Below are 22,875 nucleotides of genomic sequence, written 5' to 3'. Positions count from 1 at the left end.
AGGCATGCCCTCCTTGTCAACTTTTGCCTAACTATTTGTGTTTGCAATGATGCTTACACACAAAGCACAAAGCTTGAAGCCCAAAGCAGTCCAGCATTCTCCAAGAAAAAAAAAGGAAAGGCAAAAAACAAAAATTTCACCCTTTTCTTTTTCTCCTTGTCTCCCTGGAAAGATTAAAACCAGGAAAATTCTCTGGTGGTGGTGGTGGTAAGGTAACAGCTAGCTATGGTGGCTATCGTGTCATATCAAAATACATGGGTTAAGCTAACATATAATTTGGAAGAATATATATATGCGTATGTATCCTATATTCCGCTTCATTCACTTCCATTCCATTCTGGAATCTCTCCTGTTCTTCTTCGCCGCTCTCCAAATCTTGTTCTTACTCTCGATTTCTCGGTCGCTCGATCTGTTTTTGAGAGGTTGCCGTTCAAACTCCTGCTTCTCGCTCGGCCCTTGACTACAGCTAAGAAGCAAAGCGGGAGCTTTTTTTTCTTCTTCTTCTCTTACAGTAGACGAGAGAAATCTTGAAAGCTCGGAATCCCTCCCAAAACATCATGGCCAAGGCTGAAGACTACTGCAAAGTTGCTGGCAATGAGGAGGTGAGCGTCCATCCACTGATTTTTATATCACTCTCTCACTCTCTCTCTCTCTCTCTTTCTCTTTGTTCTTGGTTTTTGCAGCAACAAAGTTATGTGTCGGACATCGAAGCCTGGGAGTACAATCCCAGCGATGAAGATCAGAGGCTGCCTCACAAGTACTCCCCAAACAGGCCAGTCCCTCTGGAACACGTCCATGGTACAAACTCCTCCTTTCTTTTGCAGTTCCCATGCAGTGGGAGCTCCAAAAATCGATTTTTGCGATCCAATTCCTCGCATTCTTACGGTTTTCTTGCTGATCCAGGATTGGGAGTTTTGACATGGAAGCTGGACGTGACGGACTGGAATAACAGTCCAATGCTCGAGAAGATTAAGAAGGAGCGGGGATACAAGTATGCGGTAAGAATGGAAGAAGATATTTGCGACTTCCTTCCTTCGTAGCTAGCTATGGTGGACGTTCCGTTTCTCCGTTTGCCAGAGCATTTTTCTTTCCTTCTTTTCCTTTCTTTCTCTCCTTTTCTTACTTGTTTTTTTCTCCTTTTCACACTTGGAAAAAGATTTCTTTTTTTTCCCTTTTTTTTTTGCCTCGTTCTCATTGATGGGTGTTCTTGCAGGAGACCAAGATCGTGTCGCCGGAGGCCATGGAAGACTACGAGCAGAAGATAAAGATGTTCTTCGAGGAGCATATGCATTCGCAGGAGGAGATCCGTCTCATCCTCGACGGCGAAGGTGAGAGCCGCCCACCTCGAAGATTTTTTGTTTTGGGGGATCGATTGCTTTATCCTTGGAACTTCTTTTCCAGGATATTGGGACATTCGTGACTACGATGATAAGTGGATACGCTTCCGCGTCCGCAAGGGCGATCTCATCGTCTTGCCTCCGGGAATGTTCCATAGGTTCACTCTGGATGTGACAAACTATATCGAGGTACCGAAAAATCACTCTCTTTTTTTCCTTCCGTCTCAATGTTTGGCATTCTTCTTTGCTTTGTCTAGGCCTTGCTTCTCTACACGGATGTTCCATGCAGGACTCAACACGAACGATCGCATCAGTCCGAGGAAGAAAGCAAAGCAAGGTGGGCAAAAAGAGCGTCGATTGATAAGCTATCTAGACTCGCAAACTTATCGACATTTTCTTCGACTATTCCATTGCAGGAAGTTTTACATCGAGAACTTCCTCGACTCAAGGCTCGCCATGATGAACATCAACAAGGACTTTGAGGTTCCGACATCGATTGAAGTTCCGGCACAGTGACAAACAACTGACGAGAAAAAAAACCGCAAAATCACGCGGAGGAAAAACAAAAAAACTACTATCAGCAACACAAGCAGCAGCATCTACACATACGAAATGGGGGTTTACACTCTTTTTCTCTTTCTCTTTCTCTCGCTTTTTCCTTCGCTCCTTTTTTCCTGCTGCTCAAGCGGATGGCATCGATGAAGGCCCGTTTTTTGATAGTGCTCGCAGTAGCACTATTTACTCCAGGGAATTTGATCGACGCCACCAAAGGTAGCAGCCAAATCCGGGACGAATTATCCTCTCTTCCCATACATACTCTTCTCTTCTTTCTTTTTCTACTTGCTGGAATGCAGCAGCGTTTTTAATTGTCGCCTACGAGCGACCGCATCTGTGTATAGACCTTATTAAACTAAGAAATACAAAATCTATAGAAAGTTATATATAAGAATGTGACGATCATCGGTTATAAGTTTGGGCTTTGCCTCCATGATCTCCAACCAACTGCAGAAAAGATGCCTTTGGGCGGTGGATAACAGGATTATGGTGGGAATAAGCACAAATGCAAAGCAACAAAAACCAACACCATCTCGTGGATTTGTTGCTGCTGTCCTCCCTGCCGCGGCATTAACCACACATTTGTACACCACCTTTTCCATTCATGTTTATTCCCCGCTCCCCTGGAAGCGATGGATTGAATGGATGGAATGACATGACCAATCGAATCTAGTGTGTGTTTTTGTTGGAAAGCGTGGATTTAAGCACATATCTCACATGTAAGCCAGCCTAGCTCGATCCAAACTTTAGCTCCAAGTGTTGTATACTTTGTGCAGAGAAAGAGGAGTCTGGCCCTGGGAGAGTCACAGGTCTTCCTTGGGAGAAAACGACCAAAGCGGGGCAAATCTTCGATCTCTCCTTACAAGTGTTGAGATGTCTGTGTGTGTGTTGTGCCTTGTTGAGCCACTCGTTACGCCTCTCTAGATATTTCCCGAGCATTTCAAAGATCTTCTCGACAGGGATGAAGAACCAGACGCTGGCTGGCCAGGCCAGCACCGCTTCCAACAAAAATGCTCTAGAACGAGTTTAACAATCTAGGGAGATCTAGAAGTTAAGAAAACCAAGCTCGTGCGTTGAGTGCGAGCAATATAGTGACTAGCAGTTAACAAGTCGTTTCGTTTTGGCTCCTGCGAGCTTGTCTCTATCACACGAGCTGGGAGTCACGAGAGAGAGAGAGCCTTGTCTTTGATGAAACGCGTTTATAATCATCTTATGAGAGGAAGGCTCTCGAGACGCACAGAGATGATTCTTCAGTTCCAACTAAAATCCTCTAGAACTATCTTCAAATCAGGGTCCCCCGCCCCGATAAAGCTGCCCCACAGCCAGCTCAATCAATCACTAAGTTGCGAAGCAAGAGAAAAACTTGAGAAGTTTTAGGGAAAGCACCAACTTGGCGGTGTAAATGAAGTTGGTTCTCTACAATCAAAACAGAGCTCTTAAACCAATGCATACCTACGTAACAACTGCGCCACTAGCTCTGCTTTGGGAATACAATCTACAACTCCGAAACTGGTCCTGCACCTGTACACACCAGCAGCTTTTGCTCCTGCTTCTCAGTCAGCTGAGCGGAGCACCCTTCGTTTCCGTCGGAGCTGAGCTGATGATACGTATCTCCTGTTCCTGGATTGCACCATTAGATAAAAAAAAAAGAAATGGTGACTGGCGAGAGTAAGGAATGCAAAAAAGGGAACGTTCGGGACCAGTGCACACAGCGAGGCAGCTGTAAGTAGTTAAAGAGCACGCAAACAATAGCCGGTCTACCTTTCTCTCTTTCCTTACCTTTCAGCAACGAGAAAAACACAAACGCTCCCGTGGCTGGTCCCAATTGGCATTTGTCCGTGGTCTAGGAACGAGTACAGTCAAGCTTCAAACTCTTCAAACTTTTTCGGTGTACTGCTGCGTGAGGTCATGCCGCTGCCAAAAGAAAACGCGAAGTTCTGCAAAACTTTGTCTGTTTCTTTCTCAGAGCTCGCAAAACTTTGACGCTTGTGCTTGCCTTCTGTTTCGTCTCCATTGCGCTCCGGCGCTAAGTTTTTTCAAAGCGGCTCCACTGTTGTGTCATGCACTGCGCTGTGGAGCGTGTTCGTAAGACAGGAAAGGATAAAAAAAAAACACAAGAACTACAATAAAAGCCCGGGTAAGGAGCTCACCACTCGCTCACCCCTCGCTCGTCGCTTGTTCCAAGTTGCCATAAATTTCAAGCAAAGACAAGCGTTCCGCCTGTCTTGTGTGCAGCAGTGGAAGTCGTAGTGGAGCCAGCGGGCGAGGAGGCGTCCGCGAGCGTCTTCCTCACGAAGCTGCAAAGAAAGAGCTCTGTGACATGTAAACATCAAACCGCATACCAGCTTTCTGAATTCGCGGATATATGAATATATCTTACTGGCTGGATGTCGCCTTATCTCTTAATTCCAGAGTGTCCTGGATAGATCGGATTTGAGAAACTCCCGGCTCGTGACCACAGATCTTGCTTTCCTGCTCGCAAACGGCACCAAAGTTTGTGGAGGAGGAGTACAGAGGAAACATGAAACAAACAAACACTGACCTGCGGCTGTTGAGATTTGTTTTGGATTTGGTTGAGCGTCCAAGTTAGCATCGAGCACCAGTCACTCGACACGTCTTGCTTTTGTGTAGTATTCACTGCACATTTGGCACGCGCTGGACCGCGTGTATTTAGGCCTGGATTTGTTTCCTAGTTTCCAGTTTGTTCTGTCTCTATTTGTCGGTGTTTTATAAGACTGGTAAGACTGATGATGCTCGTAAAGAAAGAAAGAAAAACAACCAGCAACTACATACAAGGATACTGTCTTCCAGAAAAAAAATTTGTTGAGAACTGATTCAGCTCAGTCATGAAAGGCAAATTGTTCCGTCGTAAGATTGAGCGAGAACTCAAGAACAGGATTTGTTTCGTAGTTTCCAGATTGTTCTGTCTTCTTGTCGGGACTGGTAAGGCTGATGATGCTCGTAAAGGAAAAAAAAACACCAGCTATCTTCCAGTAAAAAAATTGTTGAGAACTGATTCAGCTCAGTCATAAAAGGCAAATCGTTCCAAACTTACAGTCGTAAGATTGAGCAAGAACTTTAAGGACCAAGAGCATCGTTGGAAGTGCGGAAATGCTTCGAAGCTGAAGAATAATAGAAAAAGAACAGAAAACTATCAGAGTACGAACCAGGAGAATTATATGAAACTCCAAAACGGTTTTATCAAGCTGTTTATATACCTTTGAAAAGAAAGAGATAATCTGCATCTTTGCAGTGCTCCAAATCTACTGTCCAATGAGGAAGCTAGATAAATCCGTGGATTGGTGAAGTTTTTAATCCAGAAGAAATCGCGTCCTTGAGCAACAACATCAAGTCCGATAGATCGTCGATGTTGATATTGTGCATCAGTCACAATTGGAACTTGCCTTGATAGCTAAGGTAGTGAATGAGATCTCAGTTTGTATGTCCTGTAAATCCAGATGATATCCAAGCAGCCAATCAGTGAAATACCTTTCAGGCAATCGATCGCTAACCAGCATTCATTGTTAAACAAAGCTCCTCGCAAGATCTCGACAACGGCATTTCGGGCAGTCGATCAGTGACCTTACTATCACATCCAACTCTAACAAATACCTTCCAAAGGTAATCGATCACTAGCCAGCATTCAAAGCTCCTCGCAAGATCTCCGCAACGGCGTTGTTGCGCCGAAGAGCCCTAAATATCTGTACGGCTATAATGCTAAAAATATTCCAGAGCATGTTCCGCGAGGGAGAAATAATAGAGAGAAAAACCATGTACAGTTATAAGCAAGTAGTGTTGCCCCTTGCAAATAATTTCCCTCTCCTCTCAATCTGCTTCACAAATGTACATAACTCTCTCTCGCCCTCCCTTAAAAATCTCCATAGCTACATTTTTTGTTTTCTAGACTTCATCATCATCGGTAGAATTACACCTTGTAATTTCTCGCTGTATACCATGGTTGATGTGCGTTTGTGGAGTTGTGGTCTCGATCGACGATCAAAGCTCTCTCCTGTGATATTAGACGCAGAAAGAAAGAAAGAAAGAAACGAGAGAAGAACCAAAGAGATGATCGAGCCGAGAAAGAGCCTTGTCCATCACTTAATCGTCACGTACCGATTGGTGCCGTGCTTGGCCCAGTGCGGGCGAAGATCCACCGACGAGTTCACGTCCACGCCCTCCGCCGTGAGCCTGTCCAGGAGCTTCATGAACGCCCCGGCGCTCATCTTCCGCCCCGCCACTCGCGAGCCTTTCTTCTTGGGATTCATGGGCAGCGGATACATGGAGATCTTGGTCGTGCAGCAAGCGGACTGCCACCCTCCATTCCCCCATCTGTAGCACTGCTGGTTCGTCCCGGTGCACGAGCAGAACGGAGCCGGGTAGTACTTCCGGGTGGTGGAGCTCTCGGCCTTGGCACCACCACTGTTCTTGCCCGACTTCTCGGCCTTCGTGGCGGTGGCGGCGGCGGGGGAGGCCGCGGCGTTGTTGCTCGCGACGCCACCCGCGATTTGCTCCTGCTCGCATTGCTGCTGCTGTTGCTGGTGGTGGCCGAGGAGAAACCCCGCCGCGTCCGTCTCCATCATCGCCAGCCAGCCCGAGGCGTGGCCGGGGTTGAGCATCGGCTTCTTAAACTTTGCATTGCTCCTCACGCCCAGCTTGGTGTGGTCGTGCTGCCCCGGCGGCGACGAGGAATCCAGGGCTTCGATCTTGGGCTGCTTGCGCGCCGCGCTCCTGGGCTTGGGCTGCTTCACCGCCGCTGCTGCTGCTACCGCCGCCGCCGCCGTGGGCAGCCCCGGCTGGTGGTGTTGGTGGTGTTGGTGGTGGTGGTGGTGGTGGTGCGCCGCCGACAGCGCCACTGACTCGAGCTCCAGCTCCGCTAGCTCGTTGCAGCCCATGGGCGGCAACGCGGGCATGTACGCCCCATTGCCCTCTTGCCCTATGGTGACTACCTGGAGGAATCTAGCTATTGTGGCCGACTGAATCGCGAGCTCACCTCCAATCGTCCGAGAAATCGAGAGATCTCTGCCTTGCAAGGAATGCCGCCGTCGCTGGCGCTGGGCGCTGGCGCTTGCGCCGCCGCCGCTGCCACTGCCGCTACCAATGCCGTGACCGTTGCACTCTTTGCTTTCCCTCTCCTCTCTCTCTCTCTCTTTCTCTCTCTCTCCTGCCCTAAACCCTAAACCCTAGCTATGGCGGCCATGTACCAAAACCTCTTCTGTATTGATTGTGAATGTATATCTGTACGACCGTATGTCTCAGATATTTTCAGGACACGTGGACACGCCCGATATTTAAGGACGGAGATGTGACGTGGCTAATCCGAGGGGCCAGTTTGAATTACTGACACCTGGCTCGTCAAGCCTAAGGAACGAATATGCCAGGTCTACCCGAGGGATATTCGCCCTTACCCTTAGGTCAATCGTGTAGAGAAGAAGGGAAGACGAAGAACAGGGAGGAAAGAGCAAGAGGGGAGAAAATGGGGCTTAGCAATTACCTCACAGGAATCCTGAATTTCTTGACGCTGGCGCTGGCAATCCCGGTCATCGGCGCTGGGATCTGGCTATCGCAGCGCCACGACACGGTTTGTATGCGATTCCTCCAGGGCCCGGTGATCGCCATTGGCGTCTTCATCCTCGTGGTGTCGCTGGCGGGATTCATCGGCAGCTGCTTCAGGGTGTCATGGCTGCTGTGGATCTATCTCTTCGTCATGTTCTTGCTCATCATGCTGCTGCTCGCCTTCACGATCTTCGCGTTCGCGGTCACCAACAGGGGCGCCGGCCACGCGCTGTCGGGCAAGGGCTACAAGGAGTACCGGCTCGGGGATTACTCCACCTGGCTGGAGCGCCGCGTCAAGAACACGGGCAACTGGAACAAGATCAAGAGCTGCCTCGCCGACGCCAAGGTCTGCCGCGATCTCGACAACGAGTATCCCACCGAGGCTGCATTCTCCGCCGCGCGGCTCACTCCTCTCGAGGCAAGAATCTCTCTCCCTCTCGCTCACCCTATCGCTTGCGACTCTTGTGGTATTCTTGAGCTTGATCGCGATATTTCGTCCTCGTCGCTCTCTCTCCCTTCTCCCGCGAAATAATCTCTTCTTGGATTGCGATGTTTCGTCTTCTTGCGCTTGATGGATTCTTCCTTGTTCTGTGAGATGATGGTGATTTTTCCTGCTTGGCGATGCTTCCTCTTCCGCTGATGTTTTAGTGTTGGATCGATCCAGTCCGGGTGCTGCAAGCCCCCCACCGCGTGTGGGTTCGTCTACCAGAACGCTACGTCCTGGATCAACAGCGCCTCGCCAGCCGCCGACACGGATTGCTTCGCGTGGAACAACGCCGCCGACCGGCTGTGCTTCGATTGCAACTCGTGCCGCGCGGGCGTGCTGGAGAACATCCGCAAGGACTGGCGCAAGGTGGCCATCATCAACATCATCGTCTTCGTCTTCCTTGTCGTCGCCTACTCCGTCGGATGCTGCGCCTTCCGCAACGCCCGCCGCGACGAGTACTTCAGCAACAAGGCGCCGTACCGCTGATGGATGCCGCCGTACGTCTTTTCTTGCAGTGTTTCGTGAATCTAACCATCGATCAACCTACATTGATCGAATCGTTTGTGTAAAGGATGATTACGTAGATTTGCTTTTCACCACCTAAAGGACTACCTCGAGATCCTATATGATCTTTTGGTGGGCGTGACTTTGCATCCTCTCAAACATTTCGAGCAAAGTATTTGCTGCGAAGGCGTCGAGCTCGCGTGGATCTCTCGAACCAAAACTCCCCTGGAAAACTTCCCTCCTGCCTCGAGACTGCTGCAGACGTTCAGTGCAGCGGCATAAGTTCAAGCGTCTGGGACGAAACTTGGTCCTCCATTTGCTGGAATAGCTCCTCGCTCACAAACCATGGCATTCCATGAGACAACGTCACCGCTGTGCAGTCCCGTCGAACACGTCCTGTGCTTCGGCTATGCTTCCACACTGGACGTAAGCTTCGAGAGTGCTGGCCACGCAAGTGTCGAGATGGAAGCCTGTCTGCTTTAAATTGCTATAGCCTTGTCCAGGAGGGAGATGTCCGTTCAGTGTCTGGCTTGCTCGCCACCAAGAGAGCCGAGAGCCGAGACGTACGTCCGAGAGTCTGGGACAAAGCCTTTGTCCAGCATATGTCGATATGTGTCTAAAGCTGTCTCGATCTTCCACCCTGCACGAATCCTGCTATTGAATTCCAGGAAACCGCATGCTAGTGAATTCCAGGAAACCGCATACCGCTGTGCGGCATTTTCTCGTGGCAAGCTTAACTTCCCGGCTCAATTCCAGGAGATAATTAAGGTCCAGGAAATTCATTCTGTCTCGAGAATCTGCCACGCTGCTATAATTCAGATCCGCCAGCGAGCTTCACACGAACACGCTGGACTCAACTTTGCAAGCCGGAAGTGAACAGCCTTTCATTTCTCCAAGCATGCCACCTTAACCATCCTTCCATCAACTTTGCTTCCCCAACTGCTATGCTGCCGCAAGCCATAAACACCGCAACTGCAACGAAGATCAGCTTGTCTGGCTGGACACCATTCTCTTCTATCTCAGCAAACAGTAACAGAGCTATCTCGCCTTAATGATAGAGTCCAACTCACTAAATCCTGTAGATATCTGCTTTCAACGCAATCATCATGGCTTTTGAGAGGCCAGTGCCAGAACTCTCTTCCATTCCATGCTGCAGAGGAATGGGTTTCCACTGAATCCACGACAGTTTAGATATTAACTAAATATCCTATTCTTTTTAATTGATGCCCCTCATGGCTTCAATCTTTATTGTGCTCATTCCTGGGTTTTTCATTTTTCATTTTTCCTGCCCAAAATAAGGCACACAGGGTGATTAACTCTAGATGTTTTTAAGCTAATTTATATAGTGTAGTTTCATTTTCTTAGTCACTCATCAATGCTTAGGGTTTCTTTTTTAGTAGGATCCCACTCATGCTCTTTTGGTATGCTTGTTAAATGTGTGTTTGTAATGGATGGATCCAAAACTGTAGTCATAGCAAATGGTGAATATTAAGTTTTTCTCCATCCAAATATTGAGTTGGAATATAAAGTTTATTTTTCATTTGTTTTTCTAGATCAAAAGACTTTAGACTCATAGTATGAAAGACCTAAGCTAGGTGGACATTTAGTTATACATTAAGTTGACATAGTTAAGACATTTAGTACAAATTAAATTTATATTTACTTATAATTGTTTTATCTGTGAGGAAGAAATTAAATTCACTCAAGCAAGGATAGAATTGTTGAGGCTTACAGTTCCTTGATATAAAGAATGTAAACTATTATGCCTAATTGTATGTTTTTTCCAAGAGAATTCCTTTTTGACTATTGTTATAACAAATGACTTAGAGGGTAAGGAGACTCAATCATAGAATTGCACTGTCAAAGTTTTGGAAATAGCATTTATCTTGAACACACAAACAACTCTCATACATTATGAGGTACATAAACTTCTAAAATAACTTGATCTAAACTAATTATATTATTTTTATTTCAGTAATTTTCCATCATTCCTCTAGTAAAATATGCTATAACTTTGAGCGATTGTTGCCATTGCCACAAACAATCACTCATAGAGTCATTGTGGATATGAACACTTAGTGATATTTATCATTAGAAATATCCCTACTTTGATATAACTATAAAACTTCTTGCTCATACTGAATTGATGCTTCCAATATGCAACTGGTTTGACTAGGCAATCGAAGAAGTCCAAAACGAATGTAAAGTTTTTATTCAAAGAACCAAGGGAGCATATATTAAAATTCTATTAGTAGATGTGAAGCTTAATATTATAGTGTCTATAATGACTTTACTAAATGTCAAATTGATTAAACATAATGTCTCTTTAGATTTACCTATATGCCATCACAATTTTTATATAATTTATAAATGATGCAATAAAGGATTCTACATTGCACTTTTTACACTTAAATAACATCTTTAAATGCATGAAATGCTTTCTATTCTTTGATCTTATTGGTTTCTATATATTATCTTTACACCTAAATAATAATTAGGTTGAGGACTTGTTGTATGACTTGCATCATCAACATCCACCTCAAGATGTCCAATAATTCATGTATATTAATATGCTTATATTACCTCTTTAATGATTTCAATATTTATAATCTTTACCACCAGCTTACTCTACTTCTTCATCCAATTCTAAATCACAGATCCCTATGTCTCAAAATGGAGCCAAAGGCATGCTATATAGTAGTGGCTGAAAGAAAATCTAAGAAGTGTAATATATATGGACTAAAAGCTCTAACTTGAAAAGTTGAGAGCTAAAAAAACACTAAAAGGATAAGCATGAAGTAATTGATAAACAAGTCTATAAAAGGGATAAAAGAACAACTAATATATGATAGGTGTTGTGACATATGAAAATTGTAAAACTTAAAGACTTAAAGTGGACTAATATCAAAACTATCTCACCCCACTGAAAAATCAAATGTCTAAAGTCAAACATATCAAAAGCTATATATGCTTGAGTCCTGATATATCCAAGACGGATATATTTAAGGCTAGGGGGTTAAGTGAAAGCCTAAAGTGATCATTTCCTAGATTTTAATAAGTTTTTATGGCATAGTGAGGGAGGACTTTATGGAAACCAATATAACAAAAGAAGTCTATACTTATGTTGCGGGTAATGATATGAACACTAACTATGGATGGATAAATGGGGTGACTTAGTGAAGTGCTTAAGAATTAACTCTAACTCCTCTGAAGTCCCAAAGATTAGTGGGACTTAATTGATGGGCTTTTGGATCCTAACCCAATGGTGGTGTTGGCAAACACTACCATGATCAATGAAAGACTTAATAGGAATTAAAGGATAATATATTTGAACATTCTAAGGATGTTAGGGAGTGGTCATAAGAAGACCACTTATGGATTTGATGGTTTGGTTTTGGAGAGACAAATCTATGGTATATGTGGTATTAGATTACTAATGAGATAGTAAGAATGGACATGGACTTAGCATAAGAGGCAAGTGAATTAGTGGTACTTTTGGATGTTTGAAGTGGGACTTAAACATGTGGAGCACTTTAACTAAATAGTATGACATAAATCTTTAAATCCCACAATGGAGTCAAATATATATCATGTGGCAACAGCTGAAGTAGAAGTCTATGAGAAATGGTCAAATAAGATTGATGGGTGGTATAGAGAGCCATTAAAGTCCAAGAAATCTAGGAGGCAAGAAATCAAAACCATTTTGATCAAACTCTAACTTAGGTTTTGGCAATAATGGCATCTTGGTGGAGACCATTGCTGGCAATGATCAAACTCAGGCTAAATCAAATGTGCTAACCAAGTGGCTTCTATACTATGGTATGGAGATCAATTTGCATGGAAATAGAGACCTCTAAATATAATCCTAGCAACAGTATATGGTGATAATATTGATTTAGATGCAATGAGACAACAACAATCTTGAATATTGCTTCTCATGGACACCTCAAAGGTAAATAAATGTGTGGTTTAGGGGTAGGTGGCCCCATTTTTGTATTAATCTCTATAAGAACATTGGGGAATGTATATATATATTTCATAAAGTGGGACAAAAAAATGACTAACACATGGTAAGTATCATAACACATAAAAGTGTTGAGGCTAAGTCTAAAACTAAGATCGAGTCCAAGGTTGAGTCTAAGATCAAGTCTTAGATCAAGTCTAAGGCTGAGGTCATGGGGTGAAAGCCCAAAGCAATCATCTCCGAGACTATAAGAGTTTTAATAAGTCCTTGCAAGATAGTAAGGGGGAAGACTTTACGGGAACTAATGTGACTAAAGGATGCTATATTTATATGGTGGGTGATGATATAAACATTGAGTACAAAACTAGACAAGTCTAAGACTTATTGAATATTCACCTCAAATCAAGAGATCAAATGGTTGGGTGGCACTACTTACTTGGTACACTGTATGGCTCATTGAAACTTTACTCTTGCTATATGGCTGAAGCACCCTAATGGCAAAAAGTGGAGAAAGTACTCATAAAGTTTATGTTGGCTATAATGTTTTGAAATATCATCCCAAAGTTCTTATTGGGGGAATGGAAGACGAGTAATCCTCTTGTTTAGTAATTAAGAGTATTATTATATAATGAAGAAGTTATAAATGTTAATAGGACTTAGTGGAGAGAATTTTAGGCCCTATCTCAGTGGCAATGTTGATGAATATTGTTATGATCAAAGAGGGATTAGTCATAGGATGACCACTTATGGAGAGATGGAGAGATGGGTGTAAGTAATTAAATTTTCCATTCTACTTTAGTCATTTAATTATACCTTTGACCTCTTGGAGGAGTCTTACTTATAACCTCTGTAAGTCTTTATTTGCTTTAAGGTACTTACTTACCCCTAGATGTGATCTCAACACTATATTAGCTTCACATTTAGTCTAAGTGCTCTACACGTTTAATATCATTTTCGACATCCAAAAGTACCATTAATATCTCAGTCTATTACAATAAGGTTATATCCATTTACCCTTGTTTCATTGGTAGTTCAAGACCACTTGCAATACAATCTCGTCTTTCCAAGACTAAGCCATCCATCCATAAGTGGTCATTCTATGATTACATCTTAGCATCTTTAGGATGCCCTAAGATATGGGAAATACCATCCTTTGATATCCCTCATTTGGTCTCCATTAAATCCCTCTCTATCCATGGTAGTACTCATTAACACCACCATCAATCTAGGCCCGAAGGCCCATCCATTAAGCCTCACTAACCTCTAGGATTTCTTCATCATAACCTTGGTCAATAAGTAAGAGGACCACTTTTCTTTCTTTCCATAGTTTAGGATTTTGGGATGATATTTTGAAACATTATAGCCCAATGTGGGCCTTGTGGGTACTCCCCCCACCTCTTACAACTAAGGTGCCCCAGCCATATGGCTAAAGTAACATTCTAATGAGCTATGTAAGGTATCCAAATAAATAGCTCTAGAACACTTCATTAAGTTACCCCATTTGTTCATTTATATTCACTATAACTTTGGACTCCTTAGTGGTTATATCATTACTGAGTGTAACCTTCCTTGATCACACTAGCCTTCCTAGACAAATTGATTCTAGAGTTTTACCTCTATAATCCCATAGGGACTTACCAAACCCTAAGGGGTTTGGGAAATGATTGCTTTGGGCTTCTACCTTTGGATTTATATTCGAACTTAAACTCAAACTTTATTGCGAATGTGACTTTGAATATCGAAAGATACTTATCAGCCAGTCTTTACAAATACTCTTTCCTTACTATCACGATTGCAGGAGGTCGATACTACTAGTTCCTTTATGGTCTCCATCCAAGCTAGTTAAGAAATTGGTCATCGCATGTGCACTTAACCAAATGAGCATAAGGACGGAATTCCTAACTGTTATTTGTCAGACCTAATTAAAGAAACTCATTTGTTGACTTGCACTTGCTAATATTAGGAACCCTTTCGATATTGAGTCTAGTCCTTCAATATTGTTACAATGTTTGCCAAACACCCTTGCTATCACATCCTTTGTGTTAGTCTCATTTCAGTCCCAAATGCTATCTATGGAAAGTGTCTAGATTTGCTCATATGATGTATCTATGGAATGTAGAAATTGTCCTAAACACAATAGTGTTTCACCTGTATCCAAATTCACAATCTAAGGACATTCCATATTTAATAAGTTTTGAGCTTATCTCAGAGATTAACTCCTGATACTAAGGGAGGCTTGGGGTGAAAGCCCAAAACGTGTGTTCCTCAAGGAAGGGGAGGGGATATAGGGGTTCCAAATGTATAGTAGGGATAGTGGTTAGAATGCATGTTCAACCATATAAGATATTAGTTTGGCTTTTATTGGGTTGCATCACTTCTTGTTCTACATTCGACTAGGGTCTAAGCCTAAACTCCATGCTGCTCTAGTCAATGGGGTACTCTCCTCCTTGCGTTAGGCCACCAATATGTCAAAATTGTGTTAGACACTGTCTGACACCATTTTGTGTGCAAGTGTTGGATACAGGGAGTTGGTGCTCGTGAAATTGTACTAAACCCTCATTTTGTAGTGCAATAGATTTGGAGTTCAACTCCAAATTTAGGTGCGCTACAAACTCAAATTTAGACTTCGACACAAATTGGGATTGGGACTAAAAATGGGATTTGATTTCGGAATTGGTCTTGGTCTCAGTCTCGGTCTTAGTCTCGGACTCCTTCTCAGACTCCATTTTGTATTCCATTTCAGACATCATCTTGAATTTCATCTTAGACTCAATAATGGGCTTAGTTTCAACACTTTTAAATGTCACAATATTTGCCATGTGTTGGTGATTCTTTTGTCACCTTTTCAAGACTCACTCCCTAATTGTTTCATATTTGTTCTTTAAGCACTTCTTTGGGAGTTCCACTTTTTGAGTTAGAGCTTTTAGTCCAAATGTGTTATATTCGTTAGGCTTCTGCTTATAAATAAAAATATTTTTTAGAGATTTCTTATCAACGTGCCAAAATAGGTAAGTTTATCAGGCCACTACCATATAGCGCACTTTAGGCTCCACTTTAGGCCTTAGGGATTTGTGTCTCATAATGGGATTATGGCATATATGATTTTGGATTACCAATAAAATAGTGAAAATAGATATTATCTTAGCATAAGAGGCTAATATATTGGTGGTAGCTTTTACGTGTCCAAAATAGAACTTGAACATATGGAACATTTTGGATCAAATGTGAAATTAGTGTGGCTTTGAGATCACCTTTAGGGGGAACAAGTACCCCAAGTTGGGTTGATGACCTATAGAGGCTGTTCTTTCAAATGGTCAAAAGTGTGGTTAAGTGATTAAAGTAGAATATAAAATCTAATCATTTACAATTTTGTATTAGAATTATTTCTTAATTGAACTTTTATTAACAGTCAAGTATATCACTACTTGATATAAACATAAAAAAATATAAGTGGCAGTATACTATAAATAACTTTTCTAATTGATTAAGGGTGTTAGAATATTTGGAATTAATTGTCCTTGGGTATGAGAGGTATTAAGTTAGATCTCTATTGGTTAGTTAAGGGAATTGACATTTCACTGTCTAATTTAGTTTATCTAAACATAACATAGAAGTAGGGTGTTAAGAGAGCTATAGCTCTTAGCTTTTGTTCATAAAATTATGAACTTGCAAATAAGTGTAGTGGATTGTAAGCAACTAAAAAGAACAATTTGACAAATGACTCAAATATATAAGAAAAGAGCCCATACAAAAAATGTACCTTTTTTTCTAATTAGTCAAGGGTTTGGGATATTTAGGGTTAAACATCCTTAGGTTTAAACAGTATTGTGTTATATAACTTTTTTCAAAATCCAAATTTAAGAGTTTATAATATGTTATATAGTTTTAAAGATGTGGATGAAGTAGGTTTTGGACTAAAATATATTGGGCTTAATCAAGGACTAGAATGATATTAAGATTCAAATATGAGAATAGTGAGTATCTCATTAGTGGCTAAGAATGCTATGCCAAAGTTATGAAAGAATGTTTATGGAGGAAAACAACTTTTGCAAACTTATGTTTAAATATGATGGTGAAGAGCTATAGCCAATATTAGTTATTAAGATGTCTTGAGTAAGTTAAGGTAGTTAGTTCATAAAATCCTTGCTAAAAGAATCTCAAGAGAAACAAGATTGTTATAACTTAAGTTCGAAGGTATGAAAATAAAATGTTTTGACCAAATATGAATAAAGCACTAACAATGAGTTATATAACATAATAATTATAACATAACTAAATATAAGTTGAGGAAGCTAAAACTTCCATTGGGATAAGAAGAAGGTTTGATATATTAATTAAGAATATAATAAATTATTGTTGTAAAATGAAATATTTATTGCCTTAAAAGTCCATCATTGAAATATATAAAAAGTGGTGTTTAGTATTGTGAAAGTATGAAATAAGGCCTAAAGGATTACATCCTTAGAGAATAATGGATAAAAAATGTTATCTAGGGTTCAATATTTTGAAAAGATAGAGATGATTTATATATCTAAAGTGGATAATGCAAAAGGGTTTTGGCACAACTAATAATGGGTATACATGGGTTTATGAATAGCAATATTAATCCTAGTGTGTGGGATTATAAGTTAAGTATATCTAGATTAAAGAAGTACTCCTTAAGTCATTGAGTAGGTATATCTCTAAATATACTTGCTAAAGCATAAGTAATAGTGCAAAATTAACCTTTTAGCATAAAGAAAAATAAGTGAAAAGAATGTATGGAGTTATGAGCAAATAACAAAAGGATAAAATTAAATCATAAGAATAAAGGGATATACTTGAGGATATTTATGTAGGTTGAGAGTGAAGGATGAAGTATGAGTTTAAGGGTTTACTATTTGAAAACATGGTATTATAGAAAGTTAAGCTATGACATCTTGGTTCTTTACAACTCCACCACCTATAGAAGAAGTTTAATGCCCATATCAAATGTACTTATTCAATCTTATGACTTGTTACCATAGCCCCAAGGGCATCCCCCCACTTAGCAATCTTAAGTTAGCCTCCCTGGCTAGAAGCCCATAACAATGAGATATAGTTATTCCTACACCTCTCACCTCACCTCACCTAGGGAGTTGGTGCTTGGTGGATTTAATTAATTTAGCTTACCTTCAAATTTGGGACATTTATTAATTTATCAAATTGATGCTTTAATTAAACTTTATATGACTACATAAAACACTATCTTGCAAAAATTCCTCCACTAGTTTTTATGCATTTGTTAGATTCTTCTTTAGCTCACATGTTGCCTTGTAGAGTGAAAATCTTTTCCACTTCATATAGAAGTTCTTCATCTCACATTTTTGTTGCTCACTCTTGTGTGTATTGAAGATGACTTTAACTTTATATTCCTCCTCCCTTTATATAATCTCAAGTAAGGGTCCCATTTGGTCTTTATGAAGTGAAGTCTTCAAAATATAATTTGAGTAAGTTCATGTGGAACATAGTATGTATCTTCTCTATTTCTTAAGGAAGTTAAAAACAATAAGCCATCTTACCAATTTAAGCACTTCATTCCATAAATACATACACTTTAGCTTTGGGTCAATTTTTGGCTAATCCCACTTGGTAATATTAGTTTCTTAGTGTTTAGCCACACTTTTTCCCTAAGTTGAAACTTTATGTCTTTGTGGTTTTAATTTGCCTTTGTTGAACTTGTGCCAAAGAATCCCTCACCAAATTCTAAATGTTAATTCTTTTTACCATAAATACCTCCACTATAGATAGTTCTCTATAATACTCAGCCATACCAAATTTTATGAGACTTTTAATGGCTCACCCATTAATGACTTCCCATAGAGTCACCTTGATACTCAAATGTGATGAATTATTATAGTATATTTCTTTAAGTCCCAAATGATTTATCCAATCTATTTTGTCTCTAGAGATATAACATCATAAATAATTTTTTAGTTACTTATTTACCTTTTCCATTTGTCCATTTGTTCATCTATCAAAAAGTGTTATTATTATAATACTTAACTTAATACATTTGTGGGTGATACACTAATTTTAATCAAAAAACAACTTTGCCACAACTTCCACATTCACTTTCATTATAGTAAGTATGAAATATGTTATTTTAGAAAACTAATCCACCACCAGAAATATCTTACTAAACACCTTATAAACTCTTGAGTTTGGACTTCCCGAAAGGTCACCCAACCTAATACTAGTCAAACTCAAGGATGTGTAACTTCAAATATCCTAAGACATTAATCAATTAGAAAAGAGGTGTATAGAAGTTGAGAGCCACAGCTAACCTAAAAGCCTCACTCTCTTTTGTTGTGGTGGTATGAAATGTGCCATTTTAGAAAACTGATCCACCATAATAAGTATTATAACCTAACTTAATACTACTCAAACTCAAATACACTTAAATTTAAATATCCCAAGACCCTTAATTAATTGGAAAAAGGGGTGCATGAAAGCTAAAAGTTATAGCTGTCCTAAAAGCCCCAAATATTCCAAGATCATTAATTGATTGGAAAAGGGGGTGTATGAAAGCTAAGAGCTTCAAGCCCAATTGAAAACAATGTTAATTTCAACATATAATATGATTTTCCTAGCTAACCAATAAAGTCAAATTTGAGACCTCTCTTATAGCTTATAAGTTTGGATTTCCTAGGAGATTACCTAGCTTAATATTACTCAAACTTAAGGGTATTTAACCTCAAACATCTTAAAACCTTTAACTAATTAGAAAAAAGAGGTGCACTTTTGTTCATAGGCTCTTTCCCTTTATTTTTAAATCCCATGGATTGTTTCTCAAATTATTTTCTTTGGTTGCCTACACCCTTTAGTTGAAGGGAGTTCTGTGATAAAATCTATCGAAAGATATTTCCATAGACAATTTGGGATTGAAAAGCTTTGCAATAAGCCCCCATTGGTTTTAGTTACACCTTTCATCTACTAACATGTTAAGTATGTTTTTACATAGTATTAAACATCTTTAGTTATATTTGGCTAGTAATATTTTCTCATAAATAAGCTTATTATCTTGGGTATTTCACCGTGTCTTGCAAAAGGTCTAACATAACAATCTTCTAAAGCTACCTTTCTTAATTCCCCTTGTGGAAAATACATTTTCGTCTACTTATAATAAATGAGTCTATTGCATTTGACATAACTAATTTTCTCTTCCCTAGGCAACTTGCTTCACTAGTGAGCATCCCAGCCTCTTTGAAGAAATAAGGAAACCAACTTAAAAAGAGTGATATCTCTATTAGAACATCTTAATTTCCCACCAACTCATTTGTGATTTAAGTTGAGTTATGCAATTTGTGTTTATATCATGCCACATTTAAATTTTGTTGCCTTTACCTTATATTCTTCTTCAAAAGATGCAACTTACATTTACTTGTACAACTCTTTAATGTTGATTAGAATTCTAGCTTGATCAAGTGGCAATGTTAGTTTAGGCTCTAAGCCTAGTAAAATTCATAAGTCCTCTCATGACCTTCTAAAGGTTCATCATCCCAATATTGCTTAAATGCCATTTCAGTTTGTCTTAACCCTATTTGCCATTAAATACTGAAATTCATAAGCTTACTAGTCCACTTTAGTATAATGTTATAAAGGGACTTTCTAGACTATCTGATCTTATACTTGAAACTCTTCTATTGCAATGATCAAGTTACAACCAGTTTGCCACCTTGGGTAACCCCATAAAGTGAGTGTTTATTTTTTCTGCTTTTGTGAATTTTTTATTTTCTTTGTTTAGTTTGACTAACTATTTTTTTAATACAAAAGGTAAATAGTACCATCGAAAAAAGATATCAAACCCAAAAGAGCACAAGAAGATGAATTTAACACTAATAAGGATTTTATCATTGACATGTCCATTGGTAAATCAATAAAGACACTACTTCTTGGAGATCATATTTGCATGTTGCCACAACAATCTTTTACACACTTGAATGTATTGCTGCCATCACCAAATCAGGATATACCACTCTCACCACTAGATGAGGATCTAATACCACCAAATCAGTACATACTACCCTTACCACCAAATTAATACTACACAAGACCAAAATGTGTTAGAACCAAATTATAATGCATATCCTTCACCACCACCACCACCAGTATTATTGCCACCACCACCACTACTACTAAATTTACTCCTCACAAATCCACCACCAACATAACCTCGAAAGTGGGCAATTTAGCATAATGGAGAATTTGATGAATAATTTGAAGCCAAAAGAGCTATAGATTTTCTTGACAATGTGGTGGAAAATTGCTTCCAAGAAATTATTATATAAAAAAGAAAAAAACAATTTATTAAACTAAAAGCACTCAAATGGGCACCCCTAATGACTTGATTCAAGAAATTCCCCTTTGCCATTTATAGTAGACAAATCTTATATATATGGCATTTAAATATGTTAATCTAAACATATGCAACCTATTTAAACAAAATTGTAGTGCATATAGTCATGGGATAAGATTTGGATATATTGTCATGGATCCTTAAAACCTTGAGGGATAAATAAGGATAAAATAACCATTAAAAGCTTTTTCATCAATTAATTAATCCTTTTTTAGTTGGGTTAAGGGGAGAGAAATATAGTGTGTTACAAGAGCAATGGCATGAGTTTGATTCCCAATGATTAATGGTTATTTTGAGTAAGGTAAATTTCTACCTTTAAGTTTTAAATCATATGTATTGAACATCCATTCCCACCCCTAAATTTGAAATCATATGTATTGAGCATCCAAATTGATTAATGGCTAATTAAAATATAATATGCCCTTGATTAGGCATATTTCTACCCCTAAATTTGAAATTATATATTGAGCATTCATCTACAAATATAGCCATTAAAATATAATATAACCTTGAGTAGGCATATTTCTACCCCTAAATCTTAAATTATATATTAAGCATCCATCCATGGAAAAAGGTAGCCATTAAAATATAATATAGCCTTGAGTATGTATATTTCTACCCCTAAATTTAAAATTATATATTGAACATCCATCCACAAACAAAAATATCCCTTGTAGAACTAGTTACTTCACATCAAATAATTGATTTACACAATGGAAGAATTAGTAAATTTAGTGATCATAGAATGAAATTTGGATAATGCATATAATGATAGGATGAGATTTTATAATGGAAAGATTGGTAGATTTAGTGATCATAAAATGAGATTTGGATAACACATGATTATAGGATAAAATTTAGATATAATGTCATTTTTTATTGTTTTTGTTTATAGCTTTTATTGAAGTTCAAGCAAGATGCATATGAAGTTGGTGCATCTAGAGAAGAGTCAAGAAGGGTTCTTGGCTAACTTTGTACAAATTGAACATAAATTTTGGCATGAAAAGTCTTCAAAATTGAAAAAATTAGTATTGTGAGGTCCAAGTGTACAACTACGATGCCATATATTAATATTAATGTAGTGGGATTTTGGTAGCCGTCAGATTAATTTCAATCCAAACCATTCACTCCTGTATATAAGCTAGGGTTTTTGGGTTAATTAATATGCACATTTTCTATATTCCCTTTCCATATTCTAAACTCATATTGATGGAGTTGAAGGGCATATTTCATTGTCCCTGAGGAGTGCTTGAATTTGGGATTTTGGTTTAGATTTAACTTTTGCATCGTCTAGATCTAGTTTTTTCCATTTCCTTTCTTTTATTCTTTTCTTTCAAGATTTTGGTTTAAATTTAGCTTTTCCATTGTCTAAATCTTTCTTTCCTTCTAGTTTTTCCTCATTTCCCTTCTTTTGCTTTTTCTTTTTTATTCATCTTCATGGCAGAGCAGCAATATCCTCTTCTGACTCTAGAGCAATAGTTGGTGCAATTGCTTGATCCCATGCAATTGCAATTGAACAATCAAACTCAGTTGATAGTGGCATTCATGTCACATGGTACAACTCCTCTTTCTCTTGGTGCCATCCTTGCATTCAGCCAGAGTTCTTTTGTGGGAATCCTAAGGATGATGTGTATTATTGGTTTGATCACATTTCATGGTGATTGCCACCTCTCATTCTTGGGATGATGTTTGACATTTGAGTGAGTTTCCCACGTGTTTCGAAAGGATGGCACTGTAGTGGTACAATGGTTTGAGTGCAGTTGGAATGTTCTCCTGAACGTCTTCAAATGCACATTCGGATATGCCAACGATTGTGATTGTGCCTTCCAGCAATTGCATTGTCTTTGTCAAGGGCCATCTGAGTCAATGATGCAATTTGGTGTTCATTTCTGAAGCCTCTTGCTCCGTGCAAAGCCAAATATGTTAGAGCAGATCAAGCTAGGAATTTTGTGGCTAGCACTTTGTCAAGATCTTGTCGGACTTGTACATGCACTTGCTCTAACCACCCTTGATAATGCTCTTATCTTGGCACAATGTTATGAAACATCACTTCTTCCACTTCTCATTGCATGTCCTTTCGCTCCACTTCTTATGGGCG

General features: G+C 39.7%; 3 protein-coding genes across 5 annotated transcripts; 2 read left to right on the top strand and 1 right to left on the bottom strand.

Annotated features, from left to right (window-relative positions):
• Positions 1 to 326: 326 nt before the first annotated feature.
• On the top strand, positions 327 to 2,280 carry LOC9645529 (1,2-dihydroxy-3-keto-5-methylthiopentene dioxygenase). The gene is made up of 7 exons (XM_002969981.2): positions 327 to 602; positions 684 to 798; positions 904 to 998; positions 1,214 to 1,328; positions 1,402 to 1,526; positions 1,595 to 1,674; positions 1,754 to 2,280. The coding sequence occupies exons 1-7, from the start codon at positions 558 to 560 to the stop codon at positions 1,851 to 1,853; spliced, it is 675 nt and encodes a 224-aa protein (XP_002970027.2). The 5' UTR covers positions 327 to 557; the 3' UTR covers positions 1,854 to 2,280.
• A 2,461-nt stretch (positions 2,281 to 4,741) lies between these two features.
• Positions 4,742 to 7,049, bottom strand: LOC9645528 (barley B recombinant-like protein A). 3 transcript variants are annotated; one of them, XM_024674627.1, is made up of 5 exons: positions 5,505 to 7,049; positions 5,382 to 5,439; positions 5,111 to 5,338; positions 4,948 to 5,014; positions 4,742 to 4,875 (listed from the first exon to the last, which is right to left on the bottom strand). In XM_024674627.1, the coding sequence occupies exon 1, from the start codon at positions 6,800 to 6,802 to the stop codon at positions 5,987 to 5,989; it is 816 nt and encodes a 271-aa protein (XP_024530395.1). In that variant the 5' UTR covers positions 6,803 to 7,049; the 3' UTR covers positions 4,742 to 4,875; positions 4,948 to 5,014; positions 5,111 to 5,338; positions 5,382 to 5,439; positions 5,505 to 5,986. The 3 variants fall into 3 exon arrangements, with proteins under 3 accessions (XP_024530395.1, XP_024530394.1, XP_024530393.1); XM_024674626.1 differs by having other exon boundaries at positions 4,742 to 4,879; positions 5,382 to 7,049; XM_024674625.1 differs by having other exon boundaries at positions 5,382 to 7,049.
• A 116-nt stretch (positions 7,050 to 7,165) lies between these two features.
• LOC9646067 (tetraspanin-8) lies at positions 7,166 to 8,622 on the top strand. The gene is made up of 2 exons (XM_002969980.2): positions 7,166 to 7,863; positions 8,110 to 8,622. The coding sequence occupies exons 1-2, from the start codon at positions 7,264 to 7,266 to the stop codon at positions 8,416 to 8,418; spliced, it is 909 nt and encodes a 302-aa protein (XP_002970026.2). The 5' UTR covers positions 7,166 to 7,263; the 3' UTR covers positions 8,419 to 8,622.
• Positions 8,623 to 22,875: the final 14,253 nt, after the last annotated feature.

The sequence above is a fragment of the Selaginella moellendorffii genome, unplaced genomic scaffold, assembly GCF_000143415.4.
Source record: "Selaginella moellendorffii unplaced genomic scaffold, v1.0 SELMOscaffold_13, whole genome shotgun sequence".
Taxonomy (NCBI): domain Eukaryota; kingdom Viridiplantae; phylum Streptophyta; class Lycopodiopsida; order Selaginellales; family Selaginellaceae; genus Selaginella; species Selaginella moellendorffii.
This window is presented reverse-complemented; position numbering and strand designations above follow the sequence as displayed.